At 35.4% G+C, this 20826-nt stretch overlaps 1 protein-coding gene and 1 pseudogene across 1 annotated transcript; one reads left to right on the forward strand and one right to left on the reverse strand.

Annotated features, from left to right (window-relative positions):
- Positions 1 to 3917: 3917 nt before the first annotated feature.
- Positions 3918 to 8967, reverse strand: LOC146908166 (uncharacterized; annotated as a pseudogene).
- Positions 8968 to 10474: 1507 nt separating this feature from the next.
- LOC146908167 (uncharacterized) lies at positions 10475 to 11190 on the forward strand. The gene is made up of 3 exons (XM_085729236.1): positions 10475 to 10618; positions 10747 to 11013; positions 11155 to 11190. Exons 1-3 carry the CDS (start codon positions 10475 to 10477, stop codon positions 11188 to 11190), a joined length of 447 nt encoding a protein of 148 aa, XP_085585362.1.
- Positions 11191 to 20826: the final 9636 nt, after the last annotated feature.

A 20826-nucleotide genomic window follows, 5' to 3' on the forward strand; every position in this document is an offset into this window, starting at 1 on the left:
GTTTTTCTGATTCTCCCAAGGAAACCAAAATTTCTCCTTGAGGAAGTTTATTTCCTTCCATAATTTCTTGATGTCATTATCATGCTACACTTGCACAAGTATTATTACCGAATTTTCATGCACGGAACTCTGTTCGTGGTGCAATATATAAAGTTACAGAACGCCAACAATATTTGAGGAAAAAACTCAAGGGAAAGAGAATAGTAAATACCTGAAATATTTGGAACAATATTTGTTACAGAAGCATTCATCGAAATTAGCACCCTGGAACAAAAGAAAATAATAAATATATGTTCCAATTTATATGGGAAATATTAAAATCAAGAACTTCCTTCAGTTTAGGACAATTAAGTGACTTTACTATTAAAATTGAGAAGGCACATTCATGTAATTGAGACCACAAAATCGAAGTGAACAATAAATATCAATACCTATATGAATTATGAGACCAGTTTACAGTCTTAGGATTTGTTTCCGAAAATACATTTCTGTATAAATTTCTATTAAAGTTGTTCACTACACGATCTCTTTGTTGGCAATTTAAAATTTAAAATGAACACAAATTTTAGAAAATGAAAGCTGAAAAATGTTTTTGGAAATGGAAAGTAAACGGGGCCTTAGTTTTAAGTTTAGTAATGCACATACCTTGTCCTCTGCTTTTCTTGCTCAATTTTCAGTAATTTCTTTTTATGCTCTCGCACAAAAATCTGTTGTTGTTAATAATATTAAAATCTAAAAAGAGCATGCATTTGTAAACAGAAAACAAATAGAGATTTATCTAACGTCCAATTTGAACAACCGTTCCTTTTCAAGTTCTTCATCCACTTCTCTCGGTAAAAGATCTAGTTTTGCATCATCAGCAGTCTCAAATATAGCATCCTCTATTTTCTGGTTGTGGGAATCTATTTTGTTCTGATAATCTGATTCATATAAGCATTGGTGAAGTGCACAATACAATAAAGAATGTCTATTCATAGTAGATAGCATTGATATGAGTTGGTCGAGTTAAGAGGAATTACTTTAGATCACGGCAAATAGCAAAAAGAGAAAGAAAATAAAAAGTCCGTTATGCGAAATACCAGATAGCAGATGCCACATATTGGTTGAATTAAATCAATTGTATAAGTAAAAAATTAGTTATATACAAATAACAATTAGTTGCATACATATACAAATCAATTGTATAAAAAAGTGAATGATACTTCACCTTTGGTGGTAGCTCTTCTAGAAACAGGAACCACTACATTAAGGGTTCAATATATGGACTCGATTCCTCACTTGATAATTCTTGCATTAAGCAGAATTCACAGCCATGAAGAATGATAATTTTTAAGACGCTGCCTTTCAAAGCAAGCCACCGGTTTGCAAAAGGGTTGGTTTCCCCAGGCGAACGAGGAACAGTTACCATGGAAAACACTTGAATTTCACATAGGTTAAGCATATATACGTGATGTACTTCTGATGAATCAAGAAACCTTCGACTAATACTTTGATTCCTCTATAAGATTTTCAAATGAAAGAAAAAGAAAATCACAGGTCTTAAAATCCTACAAACCAAAATTGTGACTAAAAATCCAGCAAGATACACACAGAACACCACCACAGCCGGTAGAAATGCATGCTGCAACTTAGACCTGGTATTGATATGCAAACACAGTAGAGAAAGACAGTGGCACAGATCGCACAGATACTCAGGATCATGTTTTATCAGACTAGATCCGAATACGCTGACAAATATTTTAATACACACCAGTTCATGCGATGATGAATAAAACTAGTCCCTGCACCAACCTCCTACACTACACCTATTGCGCCCAAACACACCAAATGATTCATAAGCCATTGAATTAAAATTTTAGTCTCCTTCACAACCTTCTCCCAATCAAAACTTTTTTGTGAAAAGATTACAGGATTTCTTGATTTCCAAATTGTCCATATGTTGGAGAACCATATTACATTCACAGGACCTTTAAAGGGTTAAGATGCTAGGGACCCCCTTCGGTGAAATCATCCAAGTTATCAATCCATTTTGAAGTCTCACACCACACCACTGAGAGATTTGGGCAGTTAAAGAAAAGATGGTTTACAGTTTCAAGATTTCCACAGACAATATGATAAAATATTCTATGGTATCCTTGTGTTGGAAGCTGCAACAGACCGATGATGAAGGAAGCATATGATAGTAAATATTTGAGGAACTCAAACAGAAAACAGACATGTTTGAAACAAAAGGAACATGAGGATAAAACTGTACAACATTTGTAACTTGAAGAACTAAAATGAAACAACAAGAAGTTAAAATCCAAAATAAAACTTAAAATAAACGAACTTGTTTCTTCCTATCAATCATACTTCTCCCATAAAGCTAATCTCAATCGCTTCGATCCTATTATTTCTAATACTAAGGAAACTAATGAAAGAAGAGACTCAACCTTGAAGCAAAGAGCACAAATGAAGAAAGAACGATGGTCAACACAATAAACTAGGGCTGAAATCATTATCTATTTGCCTAACAGAAACACCACTCCACCTTCATCTATTTGCCTTTCCTAAAGCTCTAAAATGATCTATTATCATGCTTCCACCATTTCATTTCTTAAAAAAGTATAAATTTTATGAAATACTCTCCAGTTCTTGAACACACCAGCAAATTAGAAGAGGTCTTCCAAATCTAGGTTCATGGAAATGATATCTAACATTTCTCGTGGAAGTTGAAATTCTTGTGCCCTCTTTTTGGTGATTTCCAAACTTATGCTTTTGTATAATCTTGATAGGCATGTGTATTTTTTAATGTTAAATTATCATAAAAAATAAAGCGGTAAAGAAATATTTATTTTCTCCTATAGTAATATTTATTTGTTAATGTTACTTTAGTTTTTTTATCTTATTTTTGCACTCTGACAAAGCCTAAATTTATTGTAAAAAAATAATTCTTAAATGCAATGTGGTCCTATTTAATTGGAAGCAGAATTTTAATCTCTTCATTTCGAAATCCATATTTTGCTTGCACGTTATTGCAGTTTCAGTCATAGCCCACACTTTTAACTGAAAAATTGGTGTTTTGGGTAAAAAAAAAAAAGTGTTGATTTTTGGTCTCAAAAGTGATCATTCTATGAATTTTCTCTTCAAATTCATAATCAAAGCTAAAAATCACCATTTTTTGGATAAAATATCTACATTGGGACCAAATACCAGATTTTTGAAACAGAGGGACAAAAATTCTATTTCAAGTCAAATAGAGGATCAAAAGTACATTTAAGCTATTTTTTTAAAATGACTTTATCAGTAAAATCACACACACTAATGACTCGGGGAAATGTGGGTTCGAAGCGTATCAAATATCCTTAAAAATTTTAAGGAACAATTTTATAATGTTGTATATTAACCACTTTATTCTCGTACTTAAGTGAAAAATCATTTTTGTCCCCAAGAGAAACTGCGTTGCCAAATTTGGTGCTTCAAACATATTAAAGCAAATTTTGGTCCTTCGCAAAGGAAAAGGAAAAACATGACAAACATAATCCCTACCTACACCACCGTTAGAAAAATCTAACTATAACTATAATTGCACAATTTGGTCCATAATAATAATAAATAAAAAAAGGATACAATGGATACAACAAAGGCTGCATTTCTCCAATTACTTAAACAGAGTTATTTCGGCTGAAATATAATCATATGTCCATTTTAAGCCTTAAAATTTTAGAGAATATATAAGACAAACAAAAAACAAAGACCGAGTTCATAAGTCATATTCATCAAGAGTCACATAATCTGAGCAGGGATAATGAAATTATAGAAACCATGAAAAGCTTTTCCTGGCTAATCAAAGTATAAGATAATAAAAAGGAAACATAAGGAACAAAATTTAAACATAAGACAGTAACAAGTTGCAAGCATGGTGCCTAGTTAGCAGACTATTCAACTAGAGAATAATCAACTTCATCATGTAGATTTCGAAAACACCAATCCAGCCAATAAAATTTTGATCTATGATATGAAGACGAGGTCTACCAGGACGCACAATGCATTTTATCAGTTCGTTATTAGTCCCTGAATACACTTGACATTCTGAGGAGATACAATTAATATAATACACACTGTTGCTTTGATATCCCAACTTGTCTGGGTTGCTCAGTGAATAGCATTTTTTACGTGAATAAAATAATGCAAGGTCACCCAAAGTTTCTAACTTGACATAACTCATGGGTGACAAGTTTATCTTGTAGACATTCAATAATTTCTTCGGGGTAAAGTAAACCACAAGAAGCTTGCCATCACAACTAAGCAGCTTAGGCCACAAGTAAGGTATAGTGGGCGTGTTTTTCAATTCTAAAAGTTTCAGACTTGGGGAGTTCAGGCTCAGTACACATATCTCAGCCTTGTAAGTGAGTGCATAAATAGTATTATGCAAAACAACAAAGTCCACAACCTTGCATGGATTTCCCTGTTTGGAATAATTGACCCAATTAGAATATTGAGACTGATAAACATGCAAACCAAAAAAATGTCTGCACGAAGCCACTATGACAAATTCATTAGAACCTTTGGCAAAAGCTAGTAAGACACGACAAGTGAAATGAATGAAATCATTTCCAACTGTTGAGGTATCAATGATGATATGTTTTCTTGTAAATGGATTCATTAGATGTGTAGTCTTTTATTTGCACCTGCCATGATCAGATATCCACTAGACGAACCACAATAGGAGCCCGAATAAACACTCCTCTTAGAATGGTAAACTCGTTTTTCAGGTATGCTATAGAAAGAACAATATTTTTTATCATACGGAGTTGTTTCAACAAGAAGTGGTGATTGGGATGCTAGGAACCTTCGCCAATAAATTTTCTGAACACGTCTCCACTCCTTGCAAACACCAGAAAATTGAAACTGATCGTCAAAATCTAGTTTATGAGAAATGGTATCAAGCACATTATCAGGAAGTTGGCTGAAGTCAACAACGTTTTCCGCTTCTTTCCCTTCTACAATGACAATGTTAGGTTACAATTTCAATAATACGAGTACATATTTTTTATTCATCTATCTAATAATATCATAGAAAATCGTGAGATAAGGAAATATTTAAAGACAATACAATAATCATAAGAAAGATCTTTTCTTAAAAAGAAGGCAACAAGTAAACCACTTAACCAAAATGAAAAACAATTCTGGTATTTCTGAACCATCTCATTGAGTGTCAAGGATTCGTGATGATTTCTAATTTATCATCTTCTATCATATTATTGGTAAATGCGAAGTAAAATCACGTTTTTCTCATAACATGCTTTAACATGAATGGTAATATAGCTCGTATATAGGAGTAAAATAATCCTTCAAAACAAAACTACAACAATTACAAACAACTTGTAGATTGCAAAAACAATTATAGTTTATAACATTTCATATCATCAAACAACCAGCAAAAGTCAAAATGATGGAAAGGGTTTAGGCAGGCGTCCCATAATATTTTACCTTAAAAGTTCAGGAAGATTTAACATCTACATATCATAGTAAACTGGGGATATTTTGCAGGACATTGTAGTTACCTTTTTTGACCAAAAAAAAAAATCATGCAATCTAAGGTTTGGCACCCCTCAATTTGAAAATATTGGCTCCTACACAGCCATCTATATGACCATTTAATAACCATCTATATTTTAGCTTATATTTCAACACCGTGGAATAAAATTAAAAATTAAAAAAATTTATGGTTAAAACTTTTTAAAATTAGGAAAATTTACTTTTTTCCTCTAAATCCAAAATGAACAAAAATAAAAAAAAGAGCAGTTTATTTTGCATTCCCCCCATTTTCGGTTTAGTACAATGTATCCAAAATTCAATAAGAATAATATAAAATTATCTTATATAGTATTTTATTATTATATATCAATTTTGGTCAAAAGGTATATCATAATATATTCTAACTATGGTAAAATATAATTAAATTATTCTATGCCTTTATTATATAAAGACATAAAAAAGGTGTGACTTTCATTCACTATTTTCTTCATATTTACAGACACAGTCTTTTACTCTTAGAGTATTTCCATAGCGAATTTCCTACGGTTTCTTCCAAATTTCCAACTCTCTCATGTGAAACTCCGATCTTCCCGCGTCGGAAACTTGAGAGCATTCTTGCTCTTTACGGTGAGTTTCTCTCTGATTTTGTTATGATTTTTTTATGATAACTTGGCTATGAAAAAGTTGAAAAAAAAAAACATTGCTTTTGTTATTTTTGTTTATGATTTGTACTTAGTTGATGAAAAATGATTTGAAAATGTGGTGTGTGGAGTTTGGTTATTGTTTAAGGTTTATTGCTGTTTGAAAAATGATTTTGTTATGATTTCTACTATTGTTTCTCACCTGTTTGAACAATAACCTTAAACAATAACCAAACTCCACACACCACAATTTCAAATCATTTTTCATCAACTAAAAATAAATCATAAACAAAAATAACAAAAGTAATGTTTTTTTCAACATTTTCATAGCCAAGTTATCATAAAAAAATCTTAACAAAATCAGAGAGAAACTCACCCTAGAGAGCAAGAATGCTCTCAAGTTTTCGACGCGGGAAGTTCGGAGTTTCACAGGAGAGAGTTGGAAATTTGGAAGAAACCGTAGGAAATTTGCTACAGAAATACTGTAAGAGTAAAAGACTGTGTCTGTAAATATGAAGAAAATGGTGAATGAAGAGTCGCACCTTTTTTATGTCTTTATATAACAAAGGCATAAAATAATTTAATTATATTTTACCATAGTTAGAATATACTATGATATACCTTTTGACTAAAATTGATATATAATAATAAAATACTATATAAGATAATTTTATATTATTCTTATTGAATTTTGCATACATTGTACTAAACCGAAAAATGGGGGGAATGCAAAACAAAACTGCTCTTTTTTTATTTTTGTTCATTTTGGATTTAGAGGGAAAAAGTAAATTTCCTAATTTTAAAAAGTTTTAACCATAAATTTATTAATTTTTAATTTTATTCCACGGTGTTGAAATATAAGCTAAAATATAGATGGTTAATAAATGTTCAAAATATAAGCTAAAATATAGATTGTGAAAAGCATCAAACCCATAAATTTAGAAAAAAAAATAAAATAATTTCAACGGTGAGGGTTTAGGACATACATCCATATAATTTCACCTTAAAATTTCAGGAAGAGTTATGATACTGGCAAGGGAGGTGGAGAGATAGAAGGATGATGAAGCTTGATTTAAAATTCTGAAGGGAGATGGATCAAAGGTTACATTAGGAAAATTTTAGCTTCTGACACTTTTCATGCCGAAATCGTGGGCATGCACCTTAGTTTTGATTGGAGAGAACTTCTTATCTCATTGTAGAAAGTGACTCAATAATTATCTTATACATGGTTGTAATTAAATGCAAGAATAGTGGGGTGGTTCATGTTTTGCTGCGGCACATTCGTTGTCTTTTGGCATTAGATTGGCATGTTTCGTTTTGTCACAATATGAGGGAAGAAACCAGAGTACTGATTGGCTAGCTAATTTTTTGGTTTCTCTATATTCCTTTAGTTGTACTAATGTTGAAGCTCCTCATAATGAGATTCATATACTTCTTTTTACGATATGTTCAGGGTTTGCATGCCTAAGAATGTCCATTTAGTTTTGTAGTTTTTTCTTTGGAATTTGGCCTTCTTTTGTACCGAAAAGAAAAAAGAATAAACTGAAGACAAGCATAACATGGACTCTGAAAATATGTAATATTTCACATTTACAAATTCATAGAATTTGATATTAGGGCTTATCTCAACCACACAAAACCAGTTTGTAAGGTGAGAAATGCCCACTAATTATAAGCATTACTTTGGCCTTATTTCTAGGCTATATGGGAATAAACACACCTCATCACACCCAGAATAATGAAGGCATTGGAGGTTGCCATGAAGGAAGCTCTAAGTAGTTGCAATTATAGTGACTAGGGGAAGGGTGCAATTAAGGCGGCTCTCTAACATTACCCCTCACGTACACGACTTTGCACCTAGATCTTGTAATGTGTGGGTGATCCAACAAAAGATCTATGATATGCATTTACACCATCTAAGATATGCGACCTGGAATATAACTTAACCCCACAAAATTGAATTGAAAGGCGAAAGCCAAATGAGCATTACTTAGGCTATGTCTTTAGGTGATTTGAGACTCAACCCCTAGCTAACACCCAATCTATAACAATGAAGATTTTGAAGACTACAATGCTTGCAAGCCAAAGTTGCCGACATTACTTTGGCTTTCCAACATATGTAAATTTCCTTATGCACAACAATCATGTAATTGTTTGAAAAGAATTTCAACAAAGGAAAACAATCGGAAACGACAAGTCTTCTATTTTTTTTAACCTATCAAGAATGGTTCAACTGCAAATTCAACATTGAGACTCAATTTATATTTTTTTAAATTTAATCAAATAGTGAAAAGAATCTCAAGAAAAAATAGGAAAACTATAAGTGAATATGTCATACTTCAATTTTTAAAAATAAAAATATACATACAACAATACGAAAAGCACGAATATACATCATAAAAATTAGCAAAATTAAAAGATGGAGTATATAAGTATGTGAAACCATACTTGACGATGATCGAGGCAAGCCATTGGAAACATTAGACCTCTTAGAATCATCTTCGTCACTCGCTTGCTTTGAATTCTTTGCGGGCATCTTGTCAACTTGCATCTTTGTGTGCTATAAGATTGAGCTTAAACCCTTAGATCTAGGTAGTTAATCCCAAAGAGAAGCGCAGAGTGTGTGACCCCAAAAAAGGGATAACAAGATCCTGGGTACTGAAATCGTTTAGATCGCAAAGGATAGATTGTATAACAACAGGGGAGAGATTGTAAAAAAAGCGTAAAAATTCAATGTAATTGAGGGGAGATGAAATGTGTCGTTTAATGTATATTCAAGTAGTAGTTGATTCCATTGTTACAAACAAAAAAAACATATGATAAGAAAAAAAACCAGAAAACATGTGATGAATGAAAGGGTTTCGGGTTGAAAACGGCGCACACAAAGAGAGAATGGAAACGAGAAGAGATAAAAGGGTTAGGGTTGTGCAAAAAACCCCAAATTACCCTTTCAAAGAGTTTAGATTTTAAGGGCAAAACTGTGATTTTATACGAGTTGGAACCGGGAATCGGACTACACGAACCAGGAACCCGCTCTCCCACCTGAAGCGGCAGTGAACTATAAGTGGGCTTGGATTGTCATTCACGTTGCGGTTTTTCACTAACATATGTCACTCCTCCCAGACCATGAAGAGATTGACTACAACGGACATAAACAGACTTTTGTAAAATGATATGAAAAACACGTCAAAACATGTTCCTCATTGGTCACCTCATCCCCAAATAAAGAAGTTTTTTTTTTTTTGAAGGAAGAAATTCATTGCATTTCATTAGCTAAAATATGCCCAAATAAAGATTTAAAAATTAGAAACAAAAAATGAATTTATTTAATTTGAAAGAAAATAGTTAATGTTGTTGTACGAAATCTAGTGTTACCAATCACATATCACGTAAAATAATGGTTTGACCAAATTCCACTTTGCAACAATGTTATAACTTGTTCCCTAAAATAAAAAAAAATGTTATAGCTTGTAGCGACAATGTTATAGCTTGTAGCGTTGTGCAAATAAATAAGTTGGCAAACCAATATACTAACTATCAATTTTGGTACTCAAATTAGGACGGTTTAGGGTTCAGTTCACGCAGAAAACCAAACAAAAATCAAAATCAGTTTGGCCAAACCGAACCATTCATTAATTTGTCACGAACTGGTTTTAAGGTTCGAAGAACAGGGATCTGTATTTTCGATCCGAACTGATCTTACTTTGCAAAACCGAAATGTGAACCTTTACGAATCGAATTGGTTTCTATGCGATCAGAACAATTTTTTATGCGAACCAAACTATTGCTATTTTCTTGAACTGAATTTGGAGTTTTTAATTTTGTCTTTCTCTCAGTTTCAATGTTCGATTTTCTCTTTTACACGCCTATTTGGGTGTTGATAACCTTTAAGTTTTTTCTAAGAATAATAAAATGGTTTCACAAATGAGAGCACAAGCAATGCAGTGTAGTGCGACAGAACAAAGACTAAGTTTCAAAGAAACTATCGCTAGCACAACTCATATTAAAATTATCATTATTGTATTTGTGTTTCTCGTGACTATGATCACCACATCTACGATGTTGATGAAATTCAGGCTCAAAGAAAGGTCACCAATCTAATATAACATAATTGAGGGCTCAATTATTCAATTCAATTGAGACCTTAGTTACTTTATACTCGATCAGTGACCAATCTTTAGACCCGAACTTCATCAACAATTTCATGCAGTGTTTTGTATCTTTATGTAAGGTTATGTCCTAATTGTTTGTAGAACGTATGGTGTGTGTGCTACTTTTACCTAGTCTTTCGTTTTGGAAATGAAAATGGAACGATGAAGGGTGTGCAAACGGATGGTGCCCCGGATGGTATCTGTTTGCAAGCTGTTTCTAGGAGCTGGAAGTCGCAAGCTCCTTCAAAAGTGGTTGCTTTCTCTTGGCAGCTCCTCTTAGATAGGATTCCGACTAGGCTGAACCTGGTTAGGCGTGGAGTTCCTCTCCCGGAAGGGGGCTTAGGTTGTGATTTTTGTGAGGCGCCGTCTGAATCGTCGGTGCATCTATTTTTGTTGTGTCCCTCTGTTCTACCGGTGTGGTATCAGGTGTCTAGGTGGTTGGGTTGGGAGTTTGTGACCCCCTGGGTCTTGCCCAGCAGTTCCTGTCTTTTACGGGTCTAGGAGAGGGTAAGAGAGCTAGGCTAGGTCTGCTTCTGATATGGCATGCTATTATTTGGACCATCTGGACGTCCCGGAATGACCTTATGTTTTCTGGTGGCACTCTTGGAGAGGAGCCTTTGGTGGATAGGGTTAACCTCTTAGCTTGGAAGTGGTTCTTGGCTAAGTTGCCTGCTAGTTCCTGCACTTATCATGAGTGGGAGGTGCAACCCGTCCTTTGTTGGCAGCGGTAGGATTTTTGTGGTGGTGGTCCTGGGGTTGTGGGGGGTTTGGGTGGGGGTTCTTTGCCTCATCCTTTCATGGCCTGGTTCCCTGGGTCTTCTTTGTGCTTTTTGTTTTTGCAGGTGCTTCGCAGGTGTTGGGTGGTCTCCCCTTGGTGATCTTCCTTGTTGGTGTTCGTGCTCCTTTTGTTTTTAGGGGCCGGAGGTGTTGCCTCGCCGTTGTTTTCCCAGTGTTCGGTTTGGCTTTTGTTGTTGTTTTTGGGAGTGTTTGGTGTTTTTCTGGGCATTTTCGGATGACCTTATGTTGTATTTGTACTATATATATATATATATATATATATATATATATATGGGGCATATCACATGAGAATGACATTTATATGTGAGAATGATAAGAATGATTAATGACCTTTAGATTAAAATGGACGTCCGAGATTAAAAGATACTTATTAACATTCACGTGCTCCCTGTATTATCGAATTCTTTTAGTTAAACCATTTCACTTCACTTGTTGATCTTCTTCAAGATAGCAAAACAATGTCTCTTTCTTATGTTCAATCACCATAAGCACTTCTGCATTTTTTTTATCTAAGAAACAAAAAATCCAGCAAAACGGCGATCTTGTATCTCTCTCACTCTCGTTCACTCTCTCCGACCGTCGTCTCTCTTACACTCGCCGGTGGCGCCGACGGAACAACGACCGGTGGAGATGCCGATGGCAAAGTGAACGGCAGAATAAGGAAACCAGATCTGCTTCTAGTTCTTCTTCCTATTGTTGTTTTTTCTTAATATTTATTGATATTTTGAAACTCCAAGAGGCAAATGAGCAATCTTTCTATCAATTGAAGTGGTAAACAGCAAATCATGCGTTTTGAGAGAGGATTTAAATAAAAGAGGGAAATCATAAAAAGAGAGAAAATAAAATGAATCCATGTATGAACTCCGGTGACATAAACGGCGTCGACCGGCCACATGGGTTAGGAGAAGATGAAAAGGTTAATGACATTTGTGGCTGTGGCAGATAAAATTCTGGAATTTGAAAACCCAAAAACGAAAAAGAGAAGAGATAGAAAGGTGAAGGGACACCATATCACTTAAATTGAACCTTTTAATCTGGGACGTACATTTTTATCAAAAGGTCATTAATCATTCTTATCATTCTCACATATAAATGTCATTCTAGTGTGATATGCCCCCTATATATATATATATATATATATATATATATATATATATATATATATATAGGGGATGTATCAAATGAGAGGAGTGATTATTGTGAGAGGGTGAGAGGATCAAATCATGACCCTCCATTCTAAATTAACGGTTTAGATTTAATTTAAGCTTTAACTCTTCACATGCCCTTTCTCTACACAAGTAAGCACACTTTCATCCCTCAGTCTCCAAGTCCGTTCGTCCTCTCATTCCTCTTCATTTTTGCGTTCGACTTGGATGATTAAACACGTGAAACAACTCCAAAAAATTGGAAGGTTCCTTTGATAATGTTGATTCTCGTAAGAATTGAGGGGATTTATGGCCATGAATCTAGTTTGATGAAGAAAAACCAATCTTTTGATAAAGAAAAAAAGCTCCATTCGTTCAACAAAGCCATTAATCTTTGATGAAGAAAAAATTCCAAAAATTGAAAGAATTGAAAGGTTGAATGTTATTGGATGGGTACAACAAATTGGTGTTGGGTAATGAAGAGTGAAAGTTTGACAGAGAAGACTGATAGCGATAAAAATGAAAAGATTTAAATTACCATAAATTTAGGAACAATGGTGAGAATCCGTTATTGTTGTTGTTGTTTTAATCAATTAAAAATCCATGGTTTTCTAGTTGCTAAGTTATTTTCAATTAGATCTGGAATTGAAGAATTATAAGTCTCTAAATTGAGAAAAGGAAAAGCGTTCCAGAGAGAGAAAACCAAGGGGTAGGGATGAAGTTATTGCTAGTCTAAAACAAAGGAAAGTGTGACCATCTTAATCTGGTCCGTTTAATTTAATCTAATGGTTAGTATTTGATCCTCTCACCCTCTCACAATAATCACTCCTCTCATTTGATACATCCCCTATATATATATATATATATATATATATATATATATATATATATATATATATATATATATATATATATATATATATATATATATATATATATATTTGTCATTCAAAAAAAAAATAATGGTAACATTTCCATTTGAATTTGATACGCTGAGTTTTAAAATTCTTTTTTTTTTTGTTTTATTTTGTATAATAAAATTTTAATGAGTTGGTTTCTAAGAAAAGACTTGGGATACTATATTAGAATTTATAATTGGTTAGAAAATGAGAGACTCATAATTTAGATACATTGAAATAAGAGTAACTAGCAACTAATGTAATTTAAAACAAAAATAGTTACTAAATATTAAAAACAATAGAATCATAGTTTGTACAAAGGGTTGTATAGTATTAGTTAACACAATGCATAAGCTATTATAAGCCTTTTAAGATTCTTGCTAACAAGTGTCCTTAGGGCAATAGTTACTCTTAAGGGTAATTTGGAAAGAGCGTAATAATAGAGTTTTCCAATGGAAAGAGGACAGGTTGCAAACGTTATGTGAAAGGGTGAAGCTTTAGTTTTGGCGGTTGAAGTCGAAGTACACTTCTTTCCATTTTGACTACTGTTATACCCTAATTTTGGACCTAAAAATACTAATCAATTTTTCCTTTCTTGCATTTTAAGTCATTTGATATGTCTCTGATCAATTGCATCTTTCTCTACATCTTATCTCAATGTTAGTTGCAGAATTCACATGGAAGGGCATTTTAGTCATTTCCTATGTCAAAATTTCTCTCAGTCTTTCAAAATTTTGTTTGAGTCCTTTCAAATAGGTTGAGTAAGTCTTTGTTTCATTCTATGTCAAAATCCAGTTCGAAATTTGCATTTGAAGTCATTTTGAGTCAGTTTTGCCCCCAGGGGCATTTTAGTCATTTCAAATGTCAAATCACTGTTTTAATTCTAAAATTGTCTCTGAGTCTTTTAACTTTGTTTGTATAGGCTCTTGCTTCATTTTCCTGTTAAAAAATCCATTTTAAATTCGCATCTGAGTCATTTTTAGCCCCAGGGGCATTTTGGTCATTTCACACGAAATTTCGGCAGAGAGGTACTTTAAAGTACCTCATTTAGGCCATTGGTTCGTTTTAGTCCGTTTTGTCAAATTTTAGACATTTCACTTTACGTTTAGTCAAGTTACCATTCTTTTATCCCAATTTTATTTTTAGTTTTTTTCTTTAAGTCCAAAATGCCCAAAATTTCATTTAAGTCCCTTTAATTTCCCTTTTAGGCCTTTAATTTCGCATTTTTTGCATAATAGTCCTTCTTATTTCAATTTTCCTTTTAAGTTTGTCCTCTTTTCCATTTTTCAGTTTTGTCCCTTTAGTTTTCTTAATTGCAGATTAGTCCCTCAAGTCCTAAGTCCAGAATCCAGTCCAAAATAGGTCCAAAACACGTGGCAGTTTGCCATTGGCTCACAGGTACACATGTCAGCTATAAATACAACACATCATCATCACAGAGCCACACATTCATTGCCAACTCACCAAAAAACACAGTCACCGTTCTTTCTTTCACGCGCCACCACACCAGAGTTCTAACAAACTCTCTCCACCACTAAAACCACCGTAACCGTTTCCAATTCACCAAAAACACACACAATTGCACCAAATTCATCACAAAAACACTCAAAATTCAACGAAAGTTACAAAGATAGAAGCAACAATACGTTCAATTCAGCAAAAAAGGTTCGAATTCAGTTAAGTTCTCAGAGATTACCTGCGTAATCTTCATCATTGAACCGGTCACTGCAATTCAAGCTCCAATTCAAGGAATTCGAGCGATCACAGTTCGAAGAAGAGAGAAGAAGAGAAGTTGAAGCAAGATCAAACCAGTTCGAAGAAGGAGAAGATCAAATACCGATTTATTTTCGGTTCCAGTTCTCATCGAAAGAACCAGAAGCTTATTCAAGGATCTTTGTTCGAATCTCCAAACAAAATCCAGGTAAACACATGAAAACCTTCTCGTTCATTTCAAAATCATCATCGAAGGTTTGAAATCAAAGATGAATGGTGAATTGAAGTGAAAATCCTGAAAAAGCTTTTGAAAAATTCCAAGTCGAAACCCTAATTCCAAAAATCATGAAGATTCACCGTTTGTTTTCCAAATCAGAGTGTGTAATCATCATCAGTGAAGGAATTAGAACGGTTTAGGGTTTAGTTTCGAAAGAAATTAGGAAAAGAGTTGAAAACCCTAAAATCGTAAAGTTGCGAAACCAAACCTGTTCGAATCAGTGTAGAATGAAATGTTTCGAACAATTTCCTTCAAGAAACATCCAGATCGAAACGTTTCGAGCAATTTTCTTCAAAAAGTATCAAGATCGAAACGGTTTGAACAAAGAATCAACGAAATCGAAACGTTTTGTGTACAAACTACGCTGATTCATGGTTATTTCATGACTTACGGTTTAAATCCATGAGTGTGGTGAGAAGAAACCATGAAGGGAGCCATGAGAGAACGAGAGAATCTGAGAGGAAGAAGGAGAGATAGGGTTTAGGAATGAATTGAACCGGTTATGCTTGCTTTTATATGGATGTGAACCGGTTTGGTTCAGTCTTGGACCACTGGCTTTACGTCCTGGCCGTTAGATCTAGGGGTTGATCCAGTTGGATCAATCCAACGGCCTTCTGTGATTCCTGAAGGATCCAGGATCCATTTCCACCTTGGGCTTGGGTTTGGGCTTAGTTTTACTGCGTGTTTCCTTGTTTTTTTGCTATTTTTGTCACTGTTTCTTGCTATTTGCACACCTTCATGCTCAAAAACTTAGTTAAAATTTCCAATTAATTTTTCATGTGTTTTTGACTAGTTTCTTGACCTTTTTGTGATGCTGTTATGTGTTGAACTTGGATAAAAAATATGTAGCATTTTTTTTTTGTTACCTTTGTTAAACCTTGTGAAATTTTACATGTTCTTGTGATCAAAAATTCTTAAAAAATTCCTAACCAAATTCATGAGTATTTCTTGATGACATTGGGACCTTTTAGTGTTAATTTTACATAATAAAATTGGTAAAAAATAAGGTGGCTAATTTTCTTACTATTTTGTGGTATTTTTGTGCTAAAAATGAATGAAAATTTGCTTGATGTTAATCCAAATTGCTTGATGAATGTTGGTGACCTATACCACTTGATTTCATAGGGCTTAGCTACTGTTTGTGTTTAACATTGTAGCATAATTGTGAATCTTGGTAGGTTACTTAGATTACAAGTCATTGTGTAGTTAGATAATGCAAATATGCTTAAAATTTGTTTTAAATTGCCAAGTAAATCATGTTGCCTTAATTCCCATTCCAAGACTTGATTCTAAACCTTTAAAAAATGTATTGGAATGTGAGAATTATAGGTCATATGGTTCTTGCATTCTAAGAACAAATTTTAGCCATGTTTGCACTTATTTTCTATCCTTTATATTCTAGTATTTCTCTTACTTCATTTCCTTTGATATTGTCATGTGCTACTAACTCCTTTCATTTCATGTTTCATCATTTCATAAGCATCTTCATTTCATCCCATATTCATCTCTATTTCTTTCTTGCAACTTAATTTGTACCAAAGTTAGAATGTAAACACTTAGGAGTTTTGTAATATTTTTCCTTTATGCACTTTTAATTTTCTTGGCAAAGAGGCCATAGAATGTATCTAGGGTATGATGTAAAGGACAATGGACTCTAATAATGTACACCGACACAAACACCGACACATGCACACACATCACTATAATATAGCTAGAATATGCATGTTTAGATGTATGTTTAGGATTGTATGTTTAGATGAATGCCTAGGACTTATACTTAGAAAAAACCCATTTTCCAAACAAATGTGAACAACTTCACTCAAACATTTTTCATAATAAACCTTGGGGTCAAAACCCCATTGAATTTTCCTTTTATTTTCTTAATCAAATTTCAACAAATTTTAATCATACTTTGACTTGTTTTTGCAATTCACTAATTCAACCTCACCTTTTCTTAAATTCTCATGCCCTTGAGGCCTCTTTCTATTCTTCAAAATTCATTTTCAAACTTAAAATCAACCAACAAAAACAAAAAACATTTTTTGAGAGAGAACTACGGTGGATTTGATCCCTTAATCGGGTACGTAGGCAAGGAACAAAATTCCTTCAATTCAACTAAAATAAAAATCCAAAAACATTCTTCTCCCTCCAATTCTTCACTTAGAAAATTCTTAGGTTTAATATCATCTTTCAAAATAGCATTTAAAAATAAAGCGCGCACGTAGAAATTAAAGACGGTTCCTATAGGTTACTATAGTCGTTATGGGTGCCTAATACCTTCCCGTAGCGAAAACAACTCCCGGACCTCGATTCTCAAGGGTTTTGCTTACTTTTTTCCCTTCCCAAGAAAAAATAAGATATCACCGGTTTAAAAGGTTCAAACGTAATCAATGTTTGACACCCGAAAACCAAGATAAAACAGCTGGCGACTCCGCTGGGGGGATTCGAGAGTTACGCCTAGTCTTTATTTCCACGCTTGCGCTTGTATTTTTACTTGTTTCTTTTACTTGCTTTCCTATGTGAATAAATGTTTAATTTCTTGCAAACGTGTGGGGTGAAAAGTCCTGCACCCGGGCTGAGTGAACTTAGGATTTAGGAGGGATATAATCGACAATTCATTCCGGGGGTTGCCTCGTGTTTTGGATTATGCGATCAATCCCACATAGCTGAGGCATTTTGGGGGTGATGTTGTCGGCGCGTGTTGTCGCGTTTAGGCACTTTACTTCTAATTGCTCTATGACGCTATGAACCGTAGATAACCAAACCCATCCATGGCCATTTTCTAGGATGTAGTGCGGAGGCTAAACCGAGTGTTGTCTCGAGTTTTAGTCGTCACGCGATACTACACTCAAGTTAGACCTTCCACGTATAATCATGGAGCGAGTGTTGTCTCGTGACACCGTGAGATACGTCGGAGAGGTTGCAACTTGGGAACCTTTTTAGAACCCGGTTACTATTATCCTAAAGCCCTAGATTCACCGGACACCGTGTCCACCCATGACTCCTCGACTTTGAACTTCAAACCCACCATGTTTTCTCCGAACTTGAACATAATCATGCATTCATGCATACATACATACATGCATAAACTTTTTCCACGCATTGTTATCGAAGGGCTTAGACAAGTTGAATTTGTAAACATTGTAGGGATGAAGATGACTAAGTCCTACAAGTTCAAGGAAGTGGGTTTGGCTAGTTTGAGAGATTTGGCACTCAAGATTGAGGATCCGACTGGTTTCCGACGTCGTTACGGGGCTTTACTTCCTATTCTTCATACTAATGTGGATGAGAAGCTTGTGCACACTCTAGTGCAATTCTATGACCCGAAGTATCGGTGCTTTACTTTTCCAGACTTTCAGTTGGTGCCTACTCTAGAGGCTTATTCTTCCTTGATGGGTCTGTCTATTGCTAAGGGGGTACCTTTCTCAGGACTTGAGCCTCCTCTTACTCCACTGGTTATTGCTAAGGATCTCTATCTCAAGACTACCGACGTCTCCAAGAATCTTGTCACTAAGGCATGCATCCGAGGGTTCACTTCAGAGTATCTTCTTGGGAAAGCCAATCTCAATACCACTTGTCAGGACACTCTCGAGGCTATTCTTGCACTTCTCATCTATGGGCTTGTTCTCTTTCCGAATCTTGATGGCTTCGTGGACATGAATGCTATTATGATCTTCTGCTCCAAGAATCCGGTTCCTACTTTGCTAGCTGACACATACCATGCTATTCATGATCGTTCTGGCAAGGGTCGTGGATACATTCTTTGTTGTGTGCCTCTCCTCTATATGTGGTTTATTTCGCACCTTCCGGAGTCTTTCCACGCCAATCCGGAGAATTGGTCTATTTCACAAAGGATTATGGCTCTCACTCCTAATGAAGTGGTTTGGCTCACTCCCGCTTCTAGGGTTAAGGAAATTATCTTTGGTGGTGGTAAGTTTCTTAATGTACCTCTTTTTGGTACCCGGGGTGGAATCAACTATAACCCGGAGCTTGCTTTGCGACAATTTGGTTTCCCGATGAAAGATAAACCCATCAATCTTGCTACAGCTCCTTACTTCTTTCACTACTCCAATGCTCCCACGGGAATAAGAGAGGATTTCATGGAAGCTTGGACTAAGCTTCGGAAGAAAGAGGTGAAGCACATGGGTGTAAGGTCCGGTATTGCTCATGAGGCCTATACGCAGTGGGTGATAAACCAAGCTGAGGAGATTGGTATGCCTTACCCCTCTATGAGATATGTGTCTGCATCTGTTCCTACCATGCCTTTGCCTCTACTCCCACCTACCCAGGAGTTGTATCAGGAGCATCTAGCTATGGAGAGTCGGGAGAAACATCAGTGGAGAGCTAGATACTATGAGGCTGAGAACTTGATCATGACTTTGGATGGAAAGGATGAGCAGCAGACTCATGAAGTCTTGACACTAAAGAAAGAGCTAGCTAAGGCTAAGAGAGAGATTGAGGAGAAAGATAGACTGCTTATGAGGGACTCCAAGAGGGCTAGGAGTGCCCATGACTTCTATGCACGATACTGCAGTTATGAGTCTGAGTCTGAGGATGATGCTTCCACTTCCTATGCTTGAGGATTTCTTTTTCCTGTTGTTATTTCTGTTTGTTTATGTTGAAATTGTCTTGTAAAACTATATGTTGTTTGTTTGTTTCCCGTTTATGATAATTGTTGTCTAGTAATGTTTACAAGTTTTTAATTTGTCTAAAACCCTTCGATAACATAAAAAGAGTCTTTTTTGCATATGCATTAACGCATTTCATGCATCATATGCATTCATTGATCACAAAAAAACTTCTCTCGTGCTCATTGCCTCCTGGTTTTGTCCGCCCCAGTCTGAAAAGTGGCTCGTGTTCGCAAAGTCTACCAACCAGATAGAATTCATCAAACAAGATTTCACAAGAGAAGGATGATGGCTAACTTTGAAGAAGAAAATGCTCAGCTCCGTGCCGAATTGGCTGCTATGAAAGAAGACTTGGCCAAGGCTCATGACGCCATGTCCGCTATGATGGCTTCACAAGAACAACCGGCCACTTCTGTTCCAGTTACTGCTGAGGTGATTCCCTATATCCCACTGTCTACTGTGGCTACTGATGCTCGGTTTGTTATGCCCAACGGCCGTCCTTATGGCCTCTCAGCTTACTACTCTCCTAATACTGCTGCTGGTGTTTCTGGTTTTGCTGGTCAAGGACAGATTCCTGTGTCTACTGCTATGCCTCAGGTGACTACTGTTGTTACCGACCCTATTGTCCACACTGTACAACAGGTGATTGATGTTGACACTCCGCGTGGACAAGATCCCGCAATGGAAGCTATGAAGAGACAGTTAAGGGAGTTGGCTGGAGAACTCCGTGAGGTCAAGGCTAGCCGAGGAAACAATGGTGCTCCTGCTAAAACTCGTGATCTATGCTTGGTGTCCCGATTTGAGGTTCCTAAGAAATTCAAAGAGCCAGAATTTGACAAGTACAATGGGACTTCTTGCCCACATAACCATGTTATCCGGTATGTCCGAAAGATGGCTAATTACGCAGACAATGATGCACTGATGATCCATTGCTTCCAGAGTAGCTTGACAGATGATGCAGCAGATTGGTACACTAGTCTGAGCAAAGACAACATCCATACCTTTGAGGAACTCGCTGCTGCTTTTGAAGGTCAATATGAGTTCAATACCCGTC

This window comes from Medicago sativa, chromosome 7 (assembly GCF_051527215.1).
Source record: "Medicago sativa cultivar Bolivia chromosome 7, Bolivia_mono, whole genome shotgun sequence".
NCBI lineage: Eukaryota > Viridiplantae > Streptophyta > Magnoliopsida > Fabales > Fabaceae > Medicago > Medicago sativa.

Bases quoted from the DNA above. Each gene is read 5' to 3' on its own strand.
- LOC146908167 (XM_085729236.1), top strand. From the start codon at position 10,475: ATGAAGGGTGTGCAAACGGATGGTGCCCCGGATGGTATCTGTTTGCAA. The intron at 10,619-10,746 runs GTTAGGCGTGGA...TCAGGTGTCTAG, and splicing joins TTCCGACTAGGCTGAACCTG to GTGGTTGGGTTGGGAGTTTG. The intron at 11,014-11,154 runs GTGCAACCCGTC...TTGTTTTTGCAG, and splicing joins GCACTTATCATGAGTGGGAG to GTGCTTCGCAGGTGTTGGGT.